At 41.0% G+C, this 24,603-nt stretch overlaps 1 protein-coding gene across 1 annotated transcript in view; it reads left to right on the top strand.

Annotated features, from left to right (window-relative positions):
* Positions 1-24,603, top strand: part of LOC137097865 (von Willebrand factor A domain-containing protein 3A-like) — a 46,686-nt gene that overhangs the window by 3,423 nt on the left and 18,660 nt on the right. Inside the window, exons 3-16 of the mRNA XM_067473113.1 lie at positions 1,497-1,623; positions 3,459-3,583; positions 3,657-3,731; positions 6,190-6,244; positions 8,496-8,594; positions 8,747-8,853; positions 14,921-15,046; positions 15,162-15,270; positions 15,735-15,800; positions 17,901-18,026; positions 20,569-20,707; positions 20,799-20,902; positions 21,429-21,509; positions 23,438-23,532. Coding sequence (XP_067329214.1) covers positions 1,497-1,623; positions 3,459-3,583; positions 3,657-3,731; positions 6,190-6,244; positions 8,496-8,594; positions 8,747-8,853; positions 14,921-15,046; positions 15,162-15,270; positions 15,735-15,800; positions 17,901-18,026; positions 20,569-20,707; positions 20,799-20,902; positions 21,429-21,509; positions 23,438-23,532 — 1,434 coding nt within the window. The remainder of the gene's footprint in view (positions 1-1,496; positions 1,624-3,458; positions 3,584-3,656; positions 3,732-6,189; positions 6,245-8,495; positions 8,595-8,746; positions 8,854-14,920; positions 15,047-15,161; positions 15,271-15,734; positions 15,801-17,900; positions 18,027-20,568; positions 20,708-20,798; positions 20,903-21,428; positions 21,510-23,437; positions 23,533-24,603) is intronic.

The raw sequence follows: 24,603 nt of genomic DNA, 5'->3' as shown, positions 1-24,603 counted from the left end.
TGACCTTTTGAAGCTGGCAGACGGTAATTTTGTCAGCGCCGATTGTGTTTAAGTGCAGGCCAAGGTCTTTAGGCGCTGCACTCAGTGTGCCCATCACAAGCCATTACTGTAAACAAACTTCCAAAGAACATGGTGTCTATGAAAGAGATAAATCAAAGAACAAATTGATTTGAGTCACCTGCATTGAATTCAGAATCACTTAAGTGTCCAGTTCAATAATAATTGAATTCTGGGATACTGGTTTATATGGCAGTGTAGATTCAGCCTGCATTACCAGCTATTCCCAGTTCTACAGATTCACCCATCAAGGGGGAAATCATAAGAAAAATGGAATCTGGTGAAAGACAAAATCATCCCTGGATGCACTTTGGAAGACAGTTCCATGCACTCTGTAGCAGATTAAAAATGTTTTTGTTTACTCTCGCAAGACTTCCCAGACCTAGTTTTTTTTACTTCACATTGCTGAATCATATTGAATTGATTTTCTCTTCTATTTTGTGATGCAAGAACCTATCCCTAGTCTTTCTATATTATTACTGATTGATTCTTGTCTGGAATTCCCCTGTTTTTTTTAGTGTTCCTCTTTATTTACTGTCCTGAATCTAGAGTTTTTTTTAATACTGGTAGCCAGATTTTTTTCATTTTCATTGTTTCTTCTTTTCTGTTGAAATTGTTCACATACTTGTGGATTTCAGTAACTTCTTGTGACTACACTAATGCTAATCAAGATTGCCTACTTTCCAATAGACCTTACAACCACTGAGGATACTTGCCATATATGTGGGCGAAATGTCAGGAGAGAATGCTTCTGGAACATGAACATACAGTCTGGAAAACTCACAGAACCCCTGTCTTAATTTGCTTTGAATCACTGTATTTCTGTATCAATATCAAGTCAATATAGAGTTTATAGTATGGTATAGAGTATAGTATTTTTTTTAATTTTTTTTTTGTTTTATTGGTTTTTCCCACTCCCACCCTCCCCTCCTTGTACATGCCATTTATACATCAAACTACAGAAGTTACATTTGAAATATCAGTCTCAGTCTTAATTATTCTGCTCCACATCCTAACACATTCTCTAAATAATTGCGAACTGGTTCCCACATCCTCTTAGTTATTGGGTATAGAGTATAGTATTAATTAGATCTAGTATTCAACAGTAACTGAAGCAACCAGAAACTATATTTTTCTGGCATCTACCAATCCCTATGGGTGCTGGTTAACTAAGAGCCTACTGTAATAAGTTATACCAGTATATTTTATCAGGTGACTGTTCCCCAGAAGCACATGTTTACATTTATATGCCTAGCTCTCAGACATCTTAAAATTAATATGCTAACATTTGAAACTGTGTTTATAATTAAAGAACACAATGAATGCACATCTGCACGGTGGACAGTTGTCATCTTATAATAATATCGGGATATATCTGGAGAGGAAGGAACTAGTACTTATGTGGTGTTGCAGTAACCATTATTTCCTCCTTTTTGCAGAATACATCCAGAATCAAATGTTGCTTTGCCAAAAGGGCGCAGATCATGGCAAAATGTTTCCATAACAGGCTTTGAAGAGGATAATGGATTATTGGTTACTAATATCAACCAGACACAGGATTTACTGGTACTGTATGCGATCGGTGAAACTAAAGGGTTCAAGCTGTGAGGCTTATGGGACAAACATTTCGGTTATACAATCTGATCATATGGGTATTATTCTTAGAGGAATAAGGGACTGCCACATGTATACCGTATATGTTTTTCCAAGATAGTGAAATTTGGCATGTTGGAACCAGGTAGATAGATGGTGAAATATTTCACCATCTTCTGTTGAAGAAGCTGTCTTTTAAACTCCCTGAATGTAATATTAACAACAACAAAGTTACAAATAATTGCTTAAGAATGCCAAACTTGTAGTTGTAGAACCAGGTCTTTTTGCATGCAACAGATCATCTGGATCCCTTTTCAATCTGGCATTTAACCTTGTTTGGGATCTGATATCATCTTAAGCCACTTCAATATTGCTAATGGTATCTGAGGCATGGAGAACGGAGTACATCTTTCTGGATTATCTTTGACCTCTTAATAACATGATTTTAGTATTGTAATTCAGCCATTGATTGTGCCTAATGTCAATGAGGAAAGTTCTGGAGGAAAGTTCTGAGAGTGCCTTGGACTGCGAGAAGATCCAACAAGTCCATCCTCCAGGAAATAAAGCCCAACTGCTCATTGGAGGGAAGGATACTAGAGACAAAGCTGAAGTACTTTGGCCACATCATGAGGAGACAGCAAAGCCTAGAGAAGACAATTATGCTGGGAAAGTGGAAGGCAAAAGGAAGAGGGGCCGACCAAGGGCAAGATGGATGGATGGCATCCTTGAAGTGACTGGACTGACCTTGAAGGAGCTGGGGGTGGTGACGGCCGACAGGGAGCTCTGGCGTGGGCTGGTCCATGAGGTCACAAAGAGTCGGAGACGACTGAACGAATGAACAACAACAACAATGTCAATGAGGAAGTGGATCATGGGATTTCTGGGCCTGCTGAGCCTGTGTCCTGAGTCCTGAAACTGAGCATTCTGTGTCTCCTGCAGTTAGTAAAGGCAAAGGTCACATTCCAGAGAGGGGCCCAGATAAGTCTTTCTCTAGGGAAACGAGTCCAGAGGACGAACTACAAGGTGGAGAGGTGAATGAACTGATAGATAGGATACTTAGTTTTCACAAACTCTGAGCTGATTCACAGACTTGGCGAAGATCACAGCACTTATTAGAGAAAAAGCCATTATCCGTTTGTCAGGGAAAACAGAATGATTTCATGGCTTTATTAGAGAGACCAAAGGGATTTTTCAGCAGTCGTTGGAATTTGAAGCAACATCTCTTGCCAAGTCCTCATCAAGCCTGCTAAGAGAATTCTAGTTTCATATTTCCAGTTGTTCATGTTTGATGCTTCCAATTTTAAAGGATTGTTCCTGAATTTTGTGCATTGGATTTTATGCTGCCTTGTGTATCCTGATTCTTTTGCTTTCCTGGTTTTTCATGCAACTCTTGTAGCACTTTTCCTCAAGCTTTGCCTGATGGGTACCATACTTACGTACGATCATATAGTCCTGTACGTTGATTCTTATAGACTGTTTCATACATTTGGACTTAGATGCAGAGGTGCTTCCTGTCCTGGAGTACAACATTTAGTGCTATTAAGCCTTCTGAGGGACACTTTCTCAAATGGGGCTGGAGTCACACCTTGGTATTCTCAGAATTCATCCCTGTAGGACTTTTCCTCAAGCTTTGCCTGATGGATACCATACTTATGTACGATCATATAGTCCTGAAAGTGAGTTCTCATAAGATTGGTTCTGCACTGTATCTTGCAACGTCATGTCTGTATTGTAACATAAAACACTTCTTTTTATACCTTGCATAAAAATTACATACTCTCATGTAATTGTCCTCCTTTCTTCAACAGAGACTTAGGAATACTGCTGCACTGTTTGCAGGGTTAAAAGCCACTGATAACTGGGTTAAAGTCTATGGTCTAGAAAACATGCACCTCACATTGGACAATCTGGTCAAGAAGGGCAACGTTGTGATGTAAGTACACGGTCAACTCATTTCAATCTGGTTGTGACTGCTTGCTCATTCAGATGCACTTGTTTCTTTTTAGAAATGCAAGTGATGGGACAGAACATATTGAATTTACCAAAGAGGCTGTTGAAGATTTTGAAACTCAATTACACGCGTAAGTAATCAACAACATGTTCCTTCTTACATTCACATGTGCACATCGAACGGCAGTGGGCTACACAGACCACCCTGGTCTAATTTCCATCAAGGGCCAGATCACCCTTAGGGTTGCCTTCAAAGAGCCATTGAATCCTTGTATGGAGAATCTGTGGATACAGAGGGACAACTATAATTCTTCTACATAGTGGTCGGTGCATAGTCCCCAGATGTTACTGAATGACAACTCCCATTGTGCTGTAACTATATAAGTTCCAGTTTCTTTTTGTCAGACTTCCTCACCCATAGTTTTGGAGTATTCACTTTTATGTTAGTTTTATAAGGTTGGGGTCTTAAGAAACCCCTTCCTTGTTTGTGTCAGCCATTTTTTCTGCCCCTTTGCCTGAGGAAAGGGGGCCATTTTAGATCAGAGACCGCCAGATAATCTTGGAAGCAAGACATGTCTCCAGTTGGTCCCAGTGATATCCAGGCTTGGATAATTCATTTCAAGTCAATCTTTATCAACCAATAATTAGTTAACCATTAACTAATTAATGCCTTGGGCATTGGACGCCCCAGAGGTCCCTATACCAGAGACAGTGAGCAAGGAAAACTGCGATCTATTCTTCTCCTCAGAAATCGTCCATGACTAGCAGCTTCAGGAACAATCAATTATCCTTCAAATATGGACCTTGTTGTTGGGAAATCAAATTAGTGCTTGGGTGGAGATAGACCCAAGACCAGTTATTAAATAGTTACCATTTTGTGAAAGCAATGCTTTCATTTTGTGAAAGCATTGATTCTGTGGGGCTCCTTGCTCAAACAGGAAAGCAATCCACATCCCCCAAGCAGACAGAAAATTAGGACATGTTAACAAAAAAGAGACATTTAAAGCAGCTTGGGTGCGACTGCATGCTTTTGATTAACCACAATGCAGACTGGGGATGATGGGAATGGCAGCCCAACAGTACGTTTTGGGCTTGAGGTAGGGGAAAGGTTCAAGGACATTTTAAAGTCGGACATCATCTCCAAAAGCTTTGTCTCTCAATCCAAATCCCATTCTCTTGACTAAGCAGAGCAAACAGCATCATCCCAGATGTTGCGGTATCCCAATTCCCACCCGCTCTAGTCATGATGTCTAATGATGAGGAATACAGGAGTTGCAGCATGTATCCAGAAGGCCACATGCAATGACATGGTGGGCTGGATTCAGAGCGTGTGCCTTAAATTTGACAAATGTGACACAGATAAGCAATCTGATCTAGTGTAAGACAGTTAACCTGTGTCTGCAAGCTTCTCCTTTAGTAATCAGTAGGCCAGGTTATTTTTTCATGAAAGCTGTAGTAGGCTGGGAAACACAAATTGCTAACTAGAAATGCTGGACCACTCTAACAACTACCATGTCAGACTACACAGAGAAGCCATTGAAATCCACAAGCATGTGGACAATTTCAACAGAAAGGAAGAGACCATGAAAATGAACAAAATCCGGCTACCAGTATTAAAAAATCTCTAAAATCATAACAGTAAATAAAGAACAGCACTCAAAAACAGGGGAGCTTCAGACAAGAAACAATCAGGGACAGCTAATCACCTCCCAACAAAGGATTCCCCCAGGCAGTAAGAAGCCACACCTTGAAACTGCTAGGCCATTAAATGCTAATCAAGGTGGCCAATTGCAACATTCACACTTGCCTCAAACAGACAAGAGTTCTTTTTCCCATCCTGGACATTCCACAGATATATAAACCCCATTTTCCTAGTTTCCAACAGACCTCACAACCTCTGAGGATGCCTGCCATAGATGCAGGCAAAACATCAGGAGAGAATGCTTCTGGAATATGGCCATACAGCCCAAAAAACTTACAACAACCCAGTGATTCTGGCCATAAAAGCCTTCGACAATACATTGCTAACTAGTTTTTGGTGACTACAACCCGCTCTCCAGCTGCACAGAAACTAAGTCGGACACATTATTTAAAGTCACAGTCACATATTGTCTCGGATGCATTTCTTTCCTTTCACATCAGTCTGCTTTGTTTTTTGTTTTTTTAACAATGATTCTGCCAAGTTAGGATTAAATTAATCCCCAGTGAGTAAATTGAACAAGGTGACCTGGTTTCGCTTTGCGTCTAACCCCCTCAATCCTTAAATCTGTTTGTTGTGTGTTATTTCCAGACAGCCATTCATTGAAATTTATGTGCACACATAGTTCAATGAGGGAGGGCATATTTTGCATGCAGAAAGCCAGAAAATTCTGTCTCTGGCATCTCTAATTAAAAATAATCTAATGAAGTAGGTGCAGGCAAAAACACATCCGTCCCACCAGAGACCTCTCCCCAGAAGCAATTGTTGTGACCTATGCAGTCAGTTGTTACCCTCTCTCTTCAGAATTATGATTTGGAATAAAAAATATGGTCTTATCAGCATAATTTCATTATTTGTATTCATTCTGTTTCTCCTTTCCATCGCAACAGAGCTATTGATCTGTATGACAAGCGGATTCAGTGGCTGTTGCAAGGCAGCAGAAAGGTAATGTGCACAATTGATTCACTTTAAAGCCACCATTTATGGATTGTGAAGATGAAGATATAACATAGTCAAGCAATGGAATTAAGTGGCAGCAATTTTCAGACAGAGATAGAAATCTTTCTCCATGCTTCTGGAGCCCAATGTTTTATTGAGCTTGACAAAGCCCTCAATTGGTATGGGTTCTAGGTATGTTTTTGGATTTAAAAGTCCCATTTAGGTTGGAAGTGTGAAACGCATCAAAATATGTACTATTATATCTAGCGGACTTGTGACAAAGCAAAAGAATATGGGAGATGGATACAAAATTAGTTGCAAGATATATTTACAATCAGATCACAATTCGATCCAATATTATTTTAATTGGCACTTTTAAAAAACAAAAAATACCATGCATTTCAAGTCAGTATGTTACATTACTTTTGCAGCGGGACTACTCTATGTACAAAAGTTGAAAGGTAAAGAACTACCTAAAAGCCAATGGGGAGGTGGGAAGTCTATTTTAATCTTTAATTATTATTTTGATTATTATTTTACAATGAGGAGGGTGGGGGGAAAGCAGTTTAAATAGAGGTATATAGCAATATAAGTCAGAGAAGAGAAAACTGCTGTCTTTATAAATTGTATGGTAATACTTACATTGCTGAATAAATAAATAAATGTATAGATTTTAAAAAATACAATTGATACACCTAGAATCCGTTATGTATTGATGATGGCTTCCCTGTTTCCATAATATATCTCTAGTTATAGGAAACACCGAACCAGGTGTGGTCAGACCACACCTGGAATACTGTGTCCAATTCTGGGCACCACAATTGGAGGGAGATAATAATAATAATTTATTGATTTGACCAGTCATATGACCATTTCAAAATACAACATGAGTAAAAGGCAAGGCAAAAAGGAGAGGACAGCAGCTGACCTTTTGTTAACAGTCAGAATCTTATTTTCCTGGTTCTTCTTTCAGGAAATGTGCTCTTTTCTTGATAGTTTTCAGAATAAAAAGAATTATGGTGGATTTTTCCTCTCCTTGCAAGAGGAATGTCAGAAGATCATTTCTTTTGGGGGACCTGCAGTTGGATAATATTGGATGTAAATATCTGTATCGCAGTTCAGTATATGCTGGACAGTCAATTAAGAAATGTTCTATATCTTCCACAGTTTGTTCCCCCCATACACAGAATCTTGGGATGTTACAGTAACGCCCGGTTTGCATCATAATACTGAGTTGTTCAAACCTAGCCCTAATAATTTAAGGGAATGTTGACAAGCTGGAATATGTCCAGAGAAGAGACACTAAAATGATCAAGGGTCTGGAGAACAAGCCCTATGAGGAGCGGCTTAAAGAGCTGGGCATATTTAGCCTGTAGAAGAGAAGGCTGAGAGGAGACATGATGAGGGCCATGTATAAAGATGTGAGGGGACATCATAGGGAGGAGGGACCAGGCTTGTTTTCTGCTGCCCTGGAGACTAGGATGTGGAACAATGGCGTCAAACTACAGGAAAGAAAGGAGATTCCACCAGAACATTAGGAAGAACTTCCTAACTGTGGGAACTGTTCAGCAGTGGAACTCTCTGCCCCAGAGTGTGGTGGAGGCTCCTTCTCTGGAGGCTTTGAAACAGAGGCTGGATGGCCATCTGTCAGGTGTGTTTTGAATGCGATTTTCCTGCTTCTTAGCAGAATGGGGTTGGACTGGATGGCCTACGAGGTTTCTTCCAACTCTATTATTTTATGATTCTTTAGAGTCAGAAGTGATTACAAGGGCCATCTGGGCTAACCTCAGAAGAAAAAGAACTTAATTTTTCTACCCTGCCTCCATCTCCCCGAAGGTACTCAGGGCGGCTTACATGGGGCCAAGCCCAAGGCAACATACAATTAAAACATATTTAAAAAGCATACAAACAGCATAAACAATAATAAACAAGCATCAAAAGCAACAACAGACTCATTTTTGGAGGGCAGGGAGGGGGCCAATGGTGTTGGGCAGATACTAAAGGGCACACAGAGAAATTTATTCTTTAAACAATCTTCATTATTGTTGTTGTTTAATTCTTTACACATCTTAGGAGTGGCCACTGCATCATTCTCTCCTGCTAATGCCAGGACTACAGCTGTTGCCAGCAAATTGCTGAGGAATTTAGGAATTAAGTCCAATGGAGGAAAGGGCTGTTTACAATGATATTTAGCAGTGATCCAAATTAATCACAGCATGGTATTTTTCCAGTTCTTCCCTTGTTTTCCCCTCTCCAGATGTTTGGCATTGTTCAAGGCAGCAAAACTGGAGTGCTGGTTGACACATCTGATATCAGTTGTAAACCAAGGCTGTGTGAATTTCAAAGAGATCTTCTGGTAAATATTTCTGAAGGCTGGTTTGGTTTTTAACTGCAGAATCACCCTTAAATTAATGGTGATGGATGAGATGTTGGACTGGAAATAGTGAACCTGTGGATTCAAAATTCCTTTTGGTGATGTTGATTGAAACCTTTTGTTTTATTCTCAAGTTGCTAATAGATGAGCAGCTGTGTTACATGAAGGAACTGTACCTCCTTTCCTTTGGCACGGAGGTTTCGTCTCTTTGGGAGAAGCCCCAAGCAATCAGTGTGAATGTGTAAGTGTATAGCTTTGCTGTTCGGTTTTTCTACATCCTCTTGCTCACTTAGGTCTTTTCATATACTCATATTCCCCATCTCCACTGACTATTTAATGCAGTTTCAGGTTAGCTTCAAACAGCAATAGCCAGACAATGAATCCTATAAAAGTGCATGAAAGAAAGCCCTTAATGTGCATCAATTCTCTGTGGTTTGTTTAATCACCATCTGGGCTTAAAACTGATTCCAGAATTTCCTATGTAATCATCTGCACAGTGAAACTACTTTCTTCAATACCAGTTTAAAACTACATTAAGTGGTCTGCGTAGGTACTGCCATAGAAAGAATCCCAGATCTATCTAGTCCAGTGTGGGTAAAGGTAAAAGCTTCCCCTGACATTAAGTCTAGCCATGTCTGACAGTGGGGTGGTGCTCATATCTATTTCTAAACTGAAGAGCTGTAGACACCACCTTGGTCATGTGGCTGGCATGACTGCATGGAGTGCCATTACCTTACCACTGGAGCAGTACCTATTGATCTACGCACATTTGCATGTTTTCAAACTGCTAGGTTGACAGAAGCTGGGGTTAACAGTGGGAGCTCACCCCACTCCCCAGATTCAAATTGCCGACCTCAGCTCAGCTGTTTAACTCACTGCATCATTGAGTGCTCCAGTGTGGGCATCCACAGCTAAATCCCAAGCCATCCAAACTGATTAAATACTTATAAAAAAGAAGTGCACAAATAGTTTATGTTACTGCTTTCACTATCAGGAAGTCTTTTCTAATTTCTATTTAATCTGTATCTCCTCACATACTGTATTTCTTGAATCCATTGACTCAGGTCCTATTTCTGCAGCAGAAGAAAACAAGCCCAATCTGGCCCCATTTACACTGCCATACAATCCAGTATTTGATCCCAGATTATCTGCTTTGAACTGAATTATATGGGAATGTAGATAGCAATAATAATACTTTTTTTCTAGACCGCCCTCTCTCCCCAAAGGGACTCAGATCCAACCTCTATCTTCAACCTAACAACTTTTCACTTGTTTAAAGATGGCTAAAGCATTTATAATAGGAGGAGGAGGTTTAAAGAAGGATCTTAGGGATTGCTTGTTAGTTGGACTTACAATCTCAAAAGGGATTTCTGAAGATACCGTAAATTCTGTGTCAACAAGGGAGAACCAGTTGGACAAGGGCAAGCTTTCATATGAATATAGATTAATTTCCATCAGAGCATAGAAACCACAGGAACAGTGCAACCATTGATCACCAGTTATGTTCATTATAAGTAAACTCCATATTGAAGAACCAGTCTTGGATCCACCATCCAGAAATAAAATGTCACTATCTCAGTCTTACAGCTGGCATGAAACCCACTGAAATCCTTGGAGTTTAGGATTGTGACATAGTTCTTAAAGACATATTCTTGAATTAACCAAGTTAACAAGCCCTATGAGGAGCAGCTTAAAGAGCTGTGCATGTTTAGCCTGAAGAAGAGAAGGCTGAGAAGAGACATGATGAGGGCCATGTATCAAGATGTGGGGGGAAGTCATAGGGAGGAGGGAGCAAGCTTGTTTTCTGCTGCCCTGGAGACTAGGATGTGGAACAGTGGTTTCAAACTACAGGGAAGATGATTCCATCTGAACATGAGGAAGAACTTCCTGACTGTGAGAGCTGTTCAGCAGTGGAACTCTCTGGCCCAGAGTTTGGTGGAGGCTCCTACTTTGGTGGCTTTCAAACAGAGGCTGGATGGCCATCTGTCGGGGGTGCTTTAAATGCGATATTCCTGCTTCTTGGCAGGGGGTTGGACTGGATGGCCCATGAGGTCTCTTCCAACTCTATGATTCTATGTTGTACAGTGCAGCATTTCTCCACTTGTCAGAATTTGATTGATCCAATAGCTATTTCATTCCTCTTCTCTGTCCTTACTGCCAATTGCAGTGAAAGAAGCAGCCAGTTATCTGCTGATGGTAATTTCTGTATCTATTCTGTTGATTCATGAATTGGCAGATGATTATACTAACTGATTATACTAACTGATTCCAAGTCTACAGTTCTGTGATTTGCCACCAAGGAGACATGATATTTACAGGCCTTCTGCTAACCCCAAAGAGGGTCAGATATACCACAGTATTCCCATTTTAGAAGTAATTTGATCAAGTCACACAGGCCTGAAATAATTAGAACTGTCATCTTGTCACATTTTTGTGTGTGGATCGTCTTTGACTCCTGAAAAACTGTCGAGTATTAAATCAATGTGATGCAATGCAGAGTCATGCCTCAATACAAAGCACATAAGCGTACTAGCTGGGATGCTCAAAACATACAGACCATCACTACCATGAGATTAGGCAGCCATTTTTGTATACATCAGCTGCACTTTCTGAAAACTTGGCCAGCCATATTGCTCTGCTACCTTTATGTATAACAACAGTAGTTTTATGTGAATTTCAATAGTTTCCACTTAGGTTTCCACCTAGTTTTAATGCGCTCCCGGTGGCGCAGTGGGTTAAAGTGCTGAGCTGCTGAACTTGCTGACCGAAAGGTTGCAGGTTCGAATCCTGGAAGCAATGTGAGCTCACCCTATTACCCCCAGCTTCTGCCAACCTAGCAGTTCAAAAACATGCAAATGTGAGTAGATCAATAGGTACTGCTCTGGCAGGAAGGTAACAGCACTCCATGCAGTCATGCCGGCCACATGACCTTGGAGGTGTCTACTAACAATGCCGAAATGGTGATGGGCACCAGTCCCCGGAGTCAGACACGACTGAACGTCAGGGGAAAACCTTTACCTTGACCTTAATGCAAAGTCTCAGTGCTTAACTAGTAAACTACAAAATGGTTTACAACTAGGAGATAAAGGCCACCTCTTCCCATGTAAATCTTGCTTTGTATGAACTTGGAATGTTACTATAAAAAAGCAGAGTTCGGTTACATTTTAGTAGAGAGCCCCCAGGCCCAGTTCAGTTTACACCAGGAAACTTTTACATCAGGAATGTTTTTAATGCATTGGAGTAATTGCTACAATTACCATTATAATGAACTACAAATGGAACATTTTAGTTTCAGGCTGGGTGTGCTGAGTTTTTTTAATCCAAAACATCTGGAAAGGCCTAGTATCTAACAAATGGTCAGTTACATTGCATCAGCGCATCGTTCCTCCTCCAGTTACCGCCTGGCAACATATATGCTATTCCTTCTACAAAATAATGTAGATTGTGTTTTTGGATTAGTGGAGATTAACAGGGAATTAAGGGCTAAATCTAGTTATCAGTTCCAACTAGAACAGACCCACTGAAATGAATGACATTTGGTAAATTCAGCGCTAATGTTAGTAGTTCTATTCTGGTTGGGAATATAAATTGGATTAAACCTGATGGTTTTCACTCACGTTAGGAGAAACTGGTCTAAAGGAACCTGCTATGTTCAATTTCTACACATACTATAGTTTTGCTATTGTGAGGAAGCACTAAATAGTAGGAGCCCCCGATGGTGCAGTGAGTTAAACCCTTGTGCCGTCATAACTGCTGACTGACAGGTCACCTGTTCGGATCCAGGGATTGGGGTGAGCCCCTGTCTGTCAACTCCAGCTTCTCATGTGGTGACATGAGGGAAGCCTCCCACAGGATGGTAAAACATCCGGTCATCCCCTGGGCAACATCCTTGCAGACAGTCAATTCTCTCATACCAGAAGCAACTTGCAGTTTCTCAAGTTGCTCCTGACACAGAAAAAAAACTAAAAAGTGGTTTACTTGTAATCTGAAGTTGTGCCAGCATAGGAAAAGAATCATCACTCTTCTCTGGTGAGAATAAACTTGTCCTGAGGCTGTTGAATGACAAGCAGTGTGCTTATTCTTGGGAGAAGAATTTCTAGCTAATGCCTGTAAAAAAACAGCCAGATCTGATGTAGAGAGAAACACAAAATACCCCATAAGAATTCAACTAGATAGGGGTGGTAAATGAATATAATTTATTCAGCATGGTGCATCAGAAAAGAATAGCCGTATGTAAACCAACACTCTGACTCCATCCCCAAATTATCATACATCTTATGTTCATACTTAAAGCCAAGTTATTGCAAAACCAAGCAGAAATATAAGGTAAAGGTAAAGATTTCCCCTGACATTAAATCTAGTGGTGTCCGACTCTGGGGGAGGGGTGCTCATCTCCATTCTAAGTCAAAGAGCCAGCATTGTCCATAGTCGCCTCCTAGGTCATGTGGCCGGTATGACTGCATGGAGCGCTGTTACCTTCCCGTCTTCAAATTCATGTGGCCGGTATGACTGCATGGCACACTGTTACCTTCCCCCTGGAGCAGTACCTATTGATCTACTCTCATTTGCATGTTTGTGAACTGCTAGATTGGCAGAAGCTGGGGCTAACAGTAGGAGCTCACCCCGCACCTCGGATTCGAACTGCCAGTCTCCAAGTTCATATGGCTGCATGGCACACTGTTACCTTCCCCCTGGTACCTATCAATCTACTCTCATTTGGATGTTTTTGAACTCCTAGATTGGCAGGAGCTGGGGCTAACAGCGGGAGCTCACCCCGCACCTCGGATTTGAACTGCCAACCTTTTGGTCAGAAAGTTCAACAGCTCAGTGGTTTAACCAGCTGCACTACTGGGGCTCCTTAGCAGAACTATACATTTGATATTTGTCCTTCAGTTATATAAATCCCTGGAATATAATGATTTTCCATATCTTAGCTATGCACAACATGCAAGGTCACTTTATCTGAATGTCATGGTTTCCATCCATTCTTCTGTTTGGCTTTTAGACCTCCATGGAAATTTCCATCAGCCTCTGACTGGCTTGCCTGAGCTTCAATGGCTTCTGGAGCAGTGCATGTGGGCAATTGCTCCTTTGTGTCTCAGGGATGTTGCAGGAGGTTGCCCTGGTGATGTCATTAAGCAGGGCGCATCAGCCAAAGATGCTCAGAGCATGTCATTCAAATAAAAACAAAACAAATGCTAACAAATGAGAAACTCATTTTGTGGTTGGAAACTGAGGCCTCCAAACTCTTCACTGAACAAAAACAAAATTGTCAGGCTTATTTTTAACACCTTGATAACCCTGAAGCTGCTATTGTGAAACAGCCCACAGAGGCAAGGGCTAGTAGCATACAGTACAGTGTGTGTGTTCATTTGCATGCGTATGGACAGGTGAATAGCTAGTCCTATTTAAGGAATTCTGGGACTTTCTAGAATTATCAGGCCTTTTGCAGACTGTCTGTCAGGCCTTTTGCAGACTGATACTTGGATATTGATAATACAGTCATTAGGAGCCCCTGGTGGTGCAGCAGGTTAAACCACTGCTGAACTTGCTGCTGAACTTGCTGATCGAAAGGTCATCGGTTCAAATCTGGGGAGTGGGGTGAGCTCCCGCTGTTAGCCCCAGCTTCTGCCAGCCTAGCAGTTTGAAAACATGCAAATGTGAGTAGGTAAATAGGAACTGCTCCGGCGGGACGGTAAAGGGTGCTCCATGCAGTCATGCTGGCCACATGACCTAGAAGGCGTCGATGGACAACACCGGTTCTATGGCTTAGAAATGGAGATGAGCATCACCCCCCCCCCCCCCCCAGAGTTGGACACAAATGGACAATATAAGGGGAATACCTTATTTGGATATTGATAATACAGTCATTATGAGCCCCCTGGTGGCACAGAAGGTTAAACCACTGAGCTGCTGAACTTGCTGATGGAAAGGTCGACGGTTCAAATCTGGGGAGTGGGGTGAGCTTCCGCTCTTAATCCCAGCTTCTGCCAAGCTAGCAGATCGAAAACATGCAAATGTGAGTAGATCAATTGGTACCTCTTCTACAGAAAGATAATGGTGCTCCATGCAGTCATGCCGGCCACATGACCTTGGAGGCATCTATGAACAACGCCAGCTCTTTGGCTTAGAAATGGAGATAAGCACCACCCCCCAGAATTAGTCACAACAAGAATTAATGTAAAGTGGAAACCTTTACGTTTACCTTAATACAGTCATGTGCCAATGTAGTATTTTTTTACAATGTTTGGCACTAACTTGTATCTAATTGGCATGCAATCTATTCTGCTTCAATTCCCCTCTGATAGCTTACATGAAGCAAGGCAATGGGTCCAGGAACTGAAACCCAGTGGAGGCAGCAATTTACTGAAAGCTTTGAAGAAAGTCCTTGTTCTAAAAGAACTGGATTCGCTTGTGATTATTGTTGCAAGCTGGTAAGTCGTTTCTCTGAATCAACAGCAAATGCTGACTTTTTATTTGCTTGATAAACTTAATCCTTTGATTTAATTTCCTAATGTTTAGAATAACTTTTCTTCTTTCTCAAACTAGTCCAGATCAGTCTTCAGGAATATTGTCCGACTATATCCAACAAGGCACAGCTGGGAGAGATTTGCTGGTCCATACCGTCACATATGATTGCAGTAGTCACGTCCCTCCTGTAAGTCTGTAGTTGACATAATGTAGTGCTGAGGCACATACTTGACATGCAGGAAGCCCCGTTTCAGACTTTGGTGTCCCTAGTTGCAAAGAAATGGTAGCAAGTGAAGAAGTATCTCCATCTCAGATTGGAAGTGGATCTGCAGATGGATTAGGAATTGCAACTTTTTGAAAGGCCCTTTAATAGGGTTGTTTGAGAATTCTAGTTAATGTCGGAACTGAAAAGAATTTATCAACATTCACAAACTTCTTCATGTTCAGGATGGAAAAACTGCCAGATGTAATAGAACTGTATGCATGTGTAAACAGGGTGTGATCATTTTGGACAAGCGGCAATGAATCATGATGGTTTTCTATTTAAGTCCAGGTTTCTTCTCCTATTCTTTATAAAGTTCTGGTTTAGTGACCTTGATATCTTTGAATTATTTCTCAACTGAGTACTTTTCTTTAATACAATCAATACAGGCAGTTGTAAAAAGCATGGCAGAAGATGTGAGAGGCAGTTACCATTGTTATTCAACCAAGGAGGAAGTAAGTGATGTTTAATCAGAGTTGCTTGTGCTCTAATTTAAATAGTTGTCATGAAGATTGCTGCCCTTTCACAGGCTCATTCACCTGGTTATCTAGTGAATAAGAAGCGTCCTCTTTCAAAATACTGATATACAGTATAACAACATAAAAGGGAGCAGATCCATCCTTATTTTAAGATTCATAGCAGCATTACTAGAAAATATTTCATTTCATGCCAGTTTCACACACTTGTGGCTCCCATTTTCTGGCCTTTGGTTACAAAATGGAAAATAAAAACAGCACAGGATAGATACAGGAGGATGCGGTAGCACTAAACTGCAGAACTTGCTGACCACAAGGTCGGCCGTTCTTATCTGCAGGATGGGGTGAGCTCCCATTGTTAGCCCCAGCTTCTGCCAGACTAGCAGAGTGTTGTCGAAGGCTTTCATGGCCGAATCACTGGGTTGCTGTGAGTTTTCCAGGCTGTATGGTCACATTCCAAAAGCATTCTCTCATGACGTTTCAACCTGGACACGGCATACTATTTGAGAACGTAGAAATGCTGGACCATTCTAACAACTTCCATGTCTGACTAGTACACAGAGAAGCTATTGAAATCCACAAGCATGTGGACAATTTCAACAGAAAGGAAAAAACATGAAAATGAACAAAATTTGGATTCCAGTACTAAAAAGAACTCTAAAATCAGGACAGTAAATAAAGAGCAACACTCAAAAAGCAGGGGAATTCCAGACAAAAATCAATGAGGGCCAGCTAACACCTGGCAACAAAGGATTCCCCCAGGCAGCAACCAGCCAGGCTTTGAAGCTGCAAAGCTATTAAATGCTGGGTTGTTGTAGGTTTTTTTCGGGCTATATGGCCATGTTCTAGAGGCATTCTCTCCTGACATTTCGCTTGTATCTATGGCAAACATCCTCAGCGGTAGTGAGATCTCACAACCTCTGAGGATGCTTGCCATAGATGCAGGTGAAACGTCAGGAGAGAATGTCTCTAGAACATGGCCATATAGCCCGACAAAACTTATAACAACCCAGTGATTCCGGCCACGAAATCCTTTGACAATCCATTAAATGCTAATCAAGGTGCAACATTCACATTTACCTCAAGCAGACAAGAGCCCTTTCTCCCATCCTGCACATTCCACAGATATATAAACCTCACTTGCCTAGTTTCCAACAGACTCCTCAACCTCTGGGGATGCCTGCCATAGATGTGGGTGAAATGTCAGGAGAGAATGCTTCTGGAACATGGCCATACAGCCCGTAAAACTCACAGCAACCCACTCATCTTGCATAATTTACCGCCTGTTTGAGAAGTTTTGAATTTGGAAAGGGTGAATTGAAATACATGTTTTCTGGGTTGCTATTCTATATCTTTTGATCTGCTTAAATATGAATTTGGCACTCTTAGGCCCCATCCATATTGCTGTATACTGCATTATATGGCAGTGTAGATGGGACCTTAGATCAAGAAGCTGTGCATACGTGCAAATTAGGAATGAGCAACTTGTGGCTGTGCTGATTTTGTTGAGTTTTGTTCCCATCTTCCGTCACTTTGATTGAAGTTCCAATACAGTAACATCTGGAAGATTGCACCTTGCTCTTCCAAGGATCTGGGATGATACATATTATCATCCCAGCCTTAGATAATTCTGTAGTCAGTTGCTGGGGAAGATGAAGTAAAGGATGTTGGCACCTTTATTCCTTGCAGACATATAAAACTTGTTAGTAACTGTGCAAACAATATAGATTCATAGAGCTGGAAGAAACCTCGGGGCCATCCAGTTCAACCCCCTGCCAAGAAGCAGGAAGATCGCATTCAAAGCACTCCTGAGAGATGGCCATCCAATATGCTGAGCTAGAGATAGACCTTCAGTTGTGTCCATCATGACTCTTCTTACATTTATAGTTCATATTTCTGCTTTTGATGAGATTATATTTAAACATAACTTTGTGAGTTTTCTATCAAAAATGAGAAATCATACTACAGTAATGCATAACTTCATTGTGTAAATTGTAAATAAATAATTAAAATGTGGTAAGATAGCGAACCTGCAAATAACTCAAAATACATCTGATCCTTTCCTCAACATTGCCTCAGGGTTGTGACAGCAATGATATCCACTTTGTCCTTTGTGAACGTCAAAAAGCCGAACACTTGCTCAGCATTATAAGCGAAATCTACCAAGGCAGGATGGTTGACTCGCTTTTTAATTTAATCAAAGAGGTAAGTACTTTGACTTCAAGAGGATAATAGCACTAAAGGTTCTTGAATGTCTAGTTATCTAATGTTTTACTTTGACAGTTTCTTATTTGTTGTTAGTTACCTTGAGTGGAGCCCCCGGTGGCTCAGTGGGTTAAAGCACTGAGCTTCTGAACTTGCTGATCGAAAGGTCGCAGGTTCAAATCCAGGGATCAGGGTGAGCTCCAGCTGTTAGCCCCAGCTTCTGCCAACCTAGCAGTTTGAAAACATGCAAATGTGAGTAGATCAATAGATACTGCTCTGGCGGGAAGGTAACAGCACACCATGCAGTCGTGCTGGCCATATGACCTTGGAGGTGTCTACGGACAACGCTGGCTCTTTGGCTTAGAAATGGAGATGAGCACCAACCCCCAGAGTCGGACACAACTGGACTTAATGTCAGGGGAAAACCTTTACCTTTACCTTTGACCTTGAGTGGCATGTAAACAAAATGAGAAAGAAGATCTTCTGAAAGAAAATCAATAAGTACATATATGCCATAGCAATGTAATAGTGCTCCATATTGTTGATTTTGGTGAATCCTGAATCAAATCAAGCTCTCTTTCTATATTAAAAGTATGTTATTCTTAGGTGCTTTCAAATCAACTTATAGCAACCCTATCATGGTGTTTTCTTGACAAGATTAATTCAGGGGATGTGACTGCCATTGTCTTAGACTAGGCATGGGCAAACTTGGGCCCTCCAAGTGTTGTGGACTTCAACTCCCAACATTCCTAACAGCCTCAGGCCCCTTCCTTTTCCCCCTCAGCATGGAGAAAAGAGGAATGTGCTTCTTCTATGCTGTGCTCATATGGCATGGATTTTAGTAATTGACTTCTGCAGAATCTTTGCAATCAGGAACTGAAGAGTAGTTAGATGAGGAGTGAAGGCCCTCTGAATCCTCCAGATGTTTCAAAGTACAACTATCATCATCTTGATCAATGGTTCGCTAGAGGTGGTGTAAGTTGAAGTCTGAAACAGGCAAAGGACAAGAGATGCTTGGCTTAGAGCAGGCAAGGGCAAACTTCAGCCCTTCAGGTGTTTGGGACTTCAACTCCCACAATTCCTAACAGCGTACCGGCTGAGAGTTCAATATACCTGGAGGGCTGAAGTTTGCCCTTGCCTGGCTTAGAGTGTTCGATTTAAATAATCTAGAGAACTAATTCTTAAACTGTGGATCCCTAAGCTTAGTGGTTCTCAACCTTCCTAATGCCGCAACCTCTTAATAGAGCTCCTCATGTTGTGGTGACCCCCAACCATAAAATTATTTTAATTACTACTTCATAACTGTAATTTTGCTACTGTTATGAATCTTAATGTAAATATCTGATATGCAGGAGGTATTTTCATTCACTGGACCAAATTTGGCACAAATACCAAATATACCTAAATTTGAATACTGGTGGGGTGAGGAGGGGGTTGATTTTGTCATTTGGGAGTCGTAATTGCTGGGATTTATAGTTCACCTACAATCAAAGAGCATTCTGAACTCCACCGACGTTGGAATTGAACCAAACTTGGCACACAGAACTCCCGTGACCAACAGAAACTACTGGAAGGCTTAGGTGGTTATTGGCCTTGAGTTTTGGAGTTGTAGTTCACCTACATCCAGAGAGCACTGTGGACACACACAATGATAGATCTGGACCAAACTTGGCATGGATACTCAACATGCCCAAATGTGAACATCGGTGGAGTTTGGGGAAAATAGAGCTTGACATTTGGAAGATGTCGTTGCTGGGATTTATAGTTCACCTACAATTAAAGAGCATTCTGAACCCCACCAACGATAAAATTGGGCCGAACTCGCCACACAGAACCCCCATGACCAACAGAAAATGAAGGCTTTCATGACTGGAATCACTAGGTTGTTGTAGGTTTTTTGGGTTATGAGGCCATGTTCCAGAAGCATTCTCCCTGCAGAAGCTGCAGGAGAGAATGCTTCTAGAACATGGCCATATAACCCGAAAAACCTACAACAATCCAGAAAGTACTGTGTTTTCTGATGGTGTTTGGTGACCCCTCTGACACCCCTCGCGACCCGCCAGGGATCCCGACCACCAGGTTGAGAAACGCTTCCTTAGCTGAATGTTTGGCCAAAAGTAAAAGGTTTCTGAACACTATCAGACTCTGCAGAAAGTGCTTTAGTATACTCCACAAAAAGGAAAATCAGTCTGTTTAGCAAGCCATGCAAATGCTGGTTTATTTTCAGTACATTTTATATACCTATTTACCTAAAATTTCTTGGGTGGGAAGGGTTTGCAAGTGGAAAAAGTTTAAGAAGCCCCAGTCTGGAGCTGTATATGTAAATAAGCAAGATTATGTCTTTTGGATTAATTTATTTTGAGTGTGGTCCTTAGAATAAAATATGCATAGATCCTGTTCTAATATTTCCCCATTTCTCTCAAATAAGCTCAGATCCTGTTCTGAGCTTATTTGAGAGAAATGGGGAAATATTAGAAATATAGCACAGATAAAGATAATTCTACTAGTTTCTACACAGAACATTTTGCATTTTTGTGTCTAGGGTTCCATGGAATGGTTGGAGGTTCCTTCAGCTGTGTGCCTGCCAAAGCCCCCAAGACATGAAAGTCCACTTGTGATACAAATCCCTAACCTTTTAACCAAGAGCTCGGCTGAATGGCTGAAAACGAATGGCCTGAAAGGTAAAGTAGGTCAAAGAGTTCCATGTGGAATGAAGTCCTGACTCAACAGAAAAGGATGTTTGCTGATCTTTCCCATTTTTGTTTGCTGCAGCCAAGAAGCTGATCCTTTATCAAGTTTTGGCACCAAATGCCTTTTCCCCAGTAGAAGAATTTGTGCCTGTGCTTCAGAAAAGAGTATCATCAACGTTACATGAAGTAAATGTAGAGGATATTTTTTAAATAAAAATTTAGTACTTTGAATGCATCCAGTCTAGCATGCTTCTTAATGTATATGCATTCATTTCATTCCATTTATTTCATACTTTTTCTCCTGAATGGGTGGTTGGGATCTACATGGACACATGGATGTGGAATTGTATTGTCGAAGGCTTTCATGGCCAGAATCACTGTGTTGTTGTGAGTTTTCCAGGCTGTATGGCCATGCTCCAGAAGCATTGTCTCCTGATGTTTCACCCACATCTATGGCAGGCATTCTCAGAGGTTGTGAGGGCTGTTGGAAACTAGGAAAATGGGGTTTATATGTCTGTGGAATGTCCAAGGTGGAAGAAAGACCTCTTGTCTGCTTGAGGCAAGTGTGAATGTTTCAATTGGCCACCTTGATTAGTATTGAATAGCCTTGCAGCTTCAAAGCAAGTCTACTTCCTACTTGGGGGAATCCTTTGTTGGGAGGTATTAGCTGGCCCTGATTATTTCTTGTTGTGTTGCTTCTTTCTCATTTCAGAAAGCAATGATGCAGTTTGAATGGCATGATGGAACTGTTAAAAATGTCCACGTAGACCCACCAATACTTTATAACTACCAGGTGATGATTACCAGTCAAGCCTTGCCTGATTTGACTGAATTCCTGATAAATATCATTATATTGTCCTGGCATCCAGCAACAGTGAATTCTCTGCAGCCAAAAGAATAATTCACCAGTGATGCTTTTTTGAGGACACATGTGCATTACAACCTATATATTAGCAAGTGAACATTACTGCTAGTTTACTACTGTTTATACATATTTTTAATTGTGTCAGAAGTGACTTGAGAAACTGCAAGTCACTTCTGGTGTGAGAGAATTGGCTGTCTACAGAGACGTTGCCCAAGGGACGCCCGGATGTGTTACCATCCTGTGGGAGGCTTTTCATGTCTCCGCATGGAAGCTGGAGCTGACAGATGGGAGCTCACCCCATCTCATGAAGTCAAACCATCGACCTTCATGTCAGCAGTTCAGTTGGCACAAGGGTTTAACCCATTGCGCCACCATGGTTCCTATACATAAATAAATACGAGGTTGGCTGGGTTGAATCATAGAATCATAGAATCATAGTATACCATCTTGTCTTTTGGCCCCGGTGGCACAGTGGGTTAAACCGCTGAGATGCTGAACTTGCTTACTGAAAGGTCAACAGTTTGAATCCAGGGAGTGGCATGAGCTCCTGCTGTTAGCCACAGCTTCTGTCAACCTAACAGTTGAAATACATGCAGATGTGAGTAGATCAATAGGTACCGCTCCGGCGGGAAGGTAATGGTGCTCTATGCAGTCATGGTGGCTAAGTGACCTTGGAGGTGTCTATGGACAATGCCGGCTCTTCAGCTTAGAAATGGAGATGAGCACCACCCCACGGAGTCAGACACAACTGGACTTAATGTCAGGGGAAACATTTACCTTTACCTACCCTTTGCCTTATGACCAATACTGGGAGTGGGGGTGAGGAAGCTTTACAGAGCAAAACATTTTGCATCAATCTTTTACAAATTTCACACATTCCTAGCTCATGATGCAAATGTGTCCAGTTTGCAACACAGAAGAGCCAAAACATTTTCCTTTGGAATTAATCACTATAATTCATTCTACATAAATAGACATATATCTGAGTTTGTTTGTTATAAAATGCTGCTTTTTAATCTGTCTTACCTCATAGTATCTCTCAGGTAGATAGTAAGTAGCTTTTTAGTGTCTTAGGCTTTGGATTCTCCCCGCACATGTTGTGTAAACCAGGCATGGGCAAACTTTGGCCTACCGGCTGTTAGGAATTGTAGGAGTTGAAGTCCAAAACACTTGGAGGGCCAACGTTTGCCCATGCCTAGTATAGATCTAGGGTATATTCCCACTGCACATTCATAGCAGTTTGATACTACAATGCCTCTTTTTTATGGAATGTTGGGATCTGTAGTTTGGAGAGGAACTAAGACTTCTATATTTTACTCCCTCCAGCTGCAGGAGTAGACCTTGATGAATCCCGGGATTCCATAAGATGGAGCCGTGATAACGGAAGTGGTATCAAATTCATTGTAATTATGTAGTGTGGATGTACCTTTAGTGACTGGAGATAGCAGCAGTTCTCTACAGAGCAGGAGGAAAGGTGAGGTTACAGAGTGAACAGGACTCGGTTTAGACCTTTGCAGGCCAGAATACGTTCTCTCACCAACACTGTGCCTTTGCCCTTTCCCAAATTATTGTATCAAATGTCTGTGTAATGATTACCATCAGCTATGTCTGTATTGGGTTGTTGTGAGTTTTCTGGGCTGTATGGCCATGTTCCAGAAGCATTCGCTCCTGACATTTTGCCCACATCTATGGCAGGCATCCTCGGAGGTTGTGAGGATGCCTGCCATAGATGTGGGTGAAACGTAAGGAGAGAATGCTTCTGAAACATGGCCATACAGTCCCAAAAATTCACAACAACCCAGTGATTCCAGCCATGAAAGCCTTCGACAACACATATGTCTGTATTGTATTTACAGAAGCAACTTGGAAGGATTGTGAGGCTGTATGAGAGGCGCATCGATTTGCTCTCAATTGGTAGTAGAAGAATTTGGGGAATGGTAGGAGAGAGGAGGTATTGTGCTTTTTCTTCTGCGTCTGTACCCTGTTCTATTGTTGTTGTTGTTGTTGTTGTTGTTGTTGTTGTTTGAAACACAACAAGATGAGTCCACAGCAGACACTCTGCTGGCTGTTGTATTGGATCACACGTCGGACACTTCCCAAGTGTCTAGAATTGTGCGATGTATCGGCGAATAATGCGTGCAGGTCTCAGTAAGGTGGCCTTTTGCAGCTGGCAGATGGTAATTTTGTCAGCGCCCATTGTGTTTAAGTGCAGGCCAAGGTCTTTAGACACTGCACCCAGTGTGCCGATCACCACTGGGACCACCTTTAGTGGCTTGTGCCAGAGTCTTTGCAATTCGATCTTTAAATCCTCATATCGTGTCAGGCTTTTCAGTTGTTTCTCTTCAATCCTTATTATTATTATTATTATTATTATTATTATTAAATCCTTCAATAATAATAATAATAATAATAATAATAATAATTGTAATTATTATTATTATTACAGAGTTTTCGTAATGAATTGATAAGGTCAACAAGTAAAATATACAAAGATACAATCATTATATATACTTCATAACATACAATAATGATAAATGTAATAATAAAAAGCACCTAACTTAGTTTAAAACTTCTATTGGTTCTATTATTATTGTTATTGTTTATTTATTTATTTTATTTATTTATTTAGAGCTATTATAGCCCAGTCTTCTCGACCTCCAAAGAGGGACTCAGGCCGGCTAACAGCAGAAAATTCAACACAAATATAGTAAACATAATAGCATCATAATACATTAATACAAAATACATTAAAATACAGATCATACAATATCATACAATTACAAAAGGCAGGTAGTTAGAATAAAATCACAAATTCATTGTTATTGTTATTATTATTATTGATTTTTAAAAAATATACCATGCTTAAAAATTCTTATCCATACCACTTCCCCATAACAGATTTGTAGTACAGAAATATGTATGGCCATAATTTTATCTGAATTGATAAGGGTCAGAGTTATTGCCATTACACTAATATTATTTCCTCCTCAAAATTGTAAACTTCATTTTGGGGGTGGACAAC

Source organism: Anolis sagrei, chromosome X (genome assembly GCF_037176765.1).
Source record: "Anolis sagrei isolate rAnoSag1 chromosome X, rAnoSag1.mat, whole genome shotgun sequence".
NCBI classification, from domain to species: domain Eukaryota; kingdom Metazoa; phylum Chordata; class Lepidosauria; order Squamata; family Dactyloidae; genus Anolis; species Anolis sagrei.
The sequence above is the reverse complement of the archived record's forward strand: the minus strand, read 5'-3'. Positions and strand labels throughout refer to the sequence as shown.